Source organism: Saccopteryx bilineata, chromosome 1 (genome assembly GCF_036850765.1).
Source record: "Saccopteryx bilineata isolate mSacBil1 chromosome 1, mSacBil1_pri_phased_curated, whole genome shotgun sequence".
NCBI classification, from domain to species: domain Eukaryota; kingdom Metazoa; phylum Chordata; class Mammalia; order Chiroptera; family Emballonuridae; genus Saccopteryx; species Saccopteryx bilineata.
This window is the reverse complement of record NC_089490.1, coordinates 391150472-391152297: the sequence shown is the minus strand read 5'-3', so window position 1 is coordinate 391152297 and position 1826 is coordinate 391150472. Positions and strand designations below refer to the sequence as shown.

The window sequence follows — 1826 nt, the reverse complement described above, 5'->3', positions numbered from 1 at the left end:
AAGAAAAGAAATGCACCCCCTGTTTATTGCAGCATTGTTTAAAATAGCCAAGATCTAGAAACAGCCATGTTCATCACTGTTCTAGAAGCATCTAGAATATGAGAAAAATTTTAAATATAATCCTAAGAATTGGAAGAGAGATTATCTAGATTATATACATTGTCCCTTATAACATGAAGATCCTACTATTATTTTAATCCGAGAAGAAAAATCTGCCAGACTGTGGATATAAGCATATGAAGGTAAGTATAAGCAGAAAATGCTACAAGCCAGCCTGAAACAGGACAGGGAAAACACCAAATCAAAATCACCATGATATCAATAGTAGGCAGGCAAGAGAGGCAGAGACAGAGCAGTGGACATCAATGGCTGTTTGTACCTGGGCTGTATCTTCTATTTAAACTTGACTCAACACCACCCAGTATATGTGTTCACATGGCCTGTTCTAACTCTCATGACCCAAGTTAGGATTATATTAACTGCACCAAGGAGATAATATCCTCTGCGGGCTTCTTCTTGATTAGTCCAAACTGAGAAGAAAGATTTGAAAGTTCTATTCATCATTTGGCATCTGAGACCAGCTTCTTGCCCCAGAACTTCATCATGGCGTTTTTCACTTCTGCATTCCTCAGCGTATAAATCAAAGGGTTGAGCAAAGGTGTTCCGAGGGTATAAAACACAGCGATCATCTTATCCATGGGGAAAGTGGTTGCGGGACGAGTATATATAAATATACAAGGACCAAAGAACAAGATGACCACAATGATGTGGGAGACACAGGTGGAGAGGGCTTTTCTCCTCCCGTCAGCACTGTGGTTCCTCAGAGAATGCAAGATGATAACATAGGAGAACATCAGCATGACAAAACTCACTGTACAAATGGCCCCACTGTTGGAAACCAAGAGCAGATTGATCATGTAGGTGTCTGCACAAGCAAGTTGCAACAAGGGCTGCAAGTCACATAAATAATGATCAATGACATTGGGACCACAGAAAGGTAAACTCAAGGTTAGAAAAATCTGAGCTAAAGAGTGCAGACAGGACCCCACCCAGGCCACAGCCACCAACATACCACATACCCGTTGACTCATGATGGTCATGTAGTACAGAGGCTTACAGATGGCCACATAGCGGTCAAGGGCCATGAGGATCAGGATGAAGATCTCCAGGCAGCCAAAGAAATGGAATGAAAAGACTTGGACTATGCACTCACTGAAAGAGATAGTGGTATTCTTCAAAAGGGAGTCCACAATCATCCTAGGGGCTATGGAAGTAGAGAAGAAGGTATCAGATAAGGACAAATGGAAAAGGAAGAAATACATTGGACTCCCAAGAGTTCTGCTGGTCTTGATAGTTGTAATGATCAGAAAGTTACCCAGCAACGTCCCCAAATAGAAAAGTAAAAAAGTGACAAAAATTATTTTCTTCCTAATAGGATCCTGGGTCAACCCAAGTAGAATGAACTCAGTCACATTATTATTCAGCTTCATGATTTCATAAATGAGGACAAGGGGTTGAGTGTGAAATAGTTTGCCTGCAAAAAATAAAGGAATTAATTCATGGCATGATATGTGACTTTACAAAATATCTTTAAAAAAAAATAAGTATTCCCCATCATGGACATTTTAGCTGCAGTTTCTTAATATGTCATCTCAACTCTTTGTCCCTGAATTTGTAATGACCACTTCATAGGGTCCTTAGAAGTCTCAAATAATTTATGAATTTTATACTTTTCTACACCACTTTTTAAATACAACTCTCTTCTGGTGGCCTTTGGTGACTGCTTTGTGATAAAGGAAATTCTCAAGGTCAGAAAAATCTGTGCT

The 1826-nt window shown here is 39.7% G+C and overlaps 1 protein-coding gene across 1 annotated transcript; it reads right to left on the bottom strand.

Moving 5' to 3' along the window:
• Window positions 1-529: 529 nt before the first annotated feature.
• Window positions 530-1490, bottom strand: LOC136320766 (olfactory receptor 4C16-like). Its single transcript, XM_066253919.1, has one exon. The coding sequence runs from the start codon at window positions 1488-1490 to the stop codon at window positions 561-563; it is 930 nt and encodes a 309-aa protein (XP_066110016.1). The 3' UTR covers window positions 530-560.
• Window positions 1491-1826: the final 336 nt, after the last annotated feature.

Excerpts from the sequence above, each read along its gene's own strand:
- LOC136320766 (XM_066253919.1), bottom strand. The coding sequence starts at position 1,490 with ATGAAGCTGAATAATAATGTGACTGAGTTCATTCTACTTGGGTTGACC.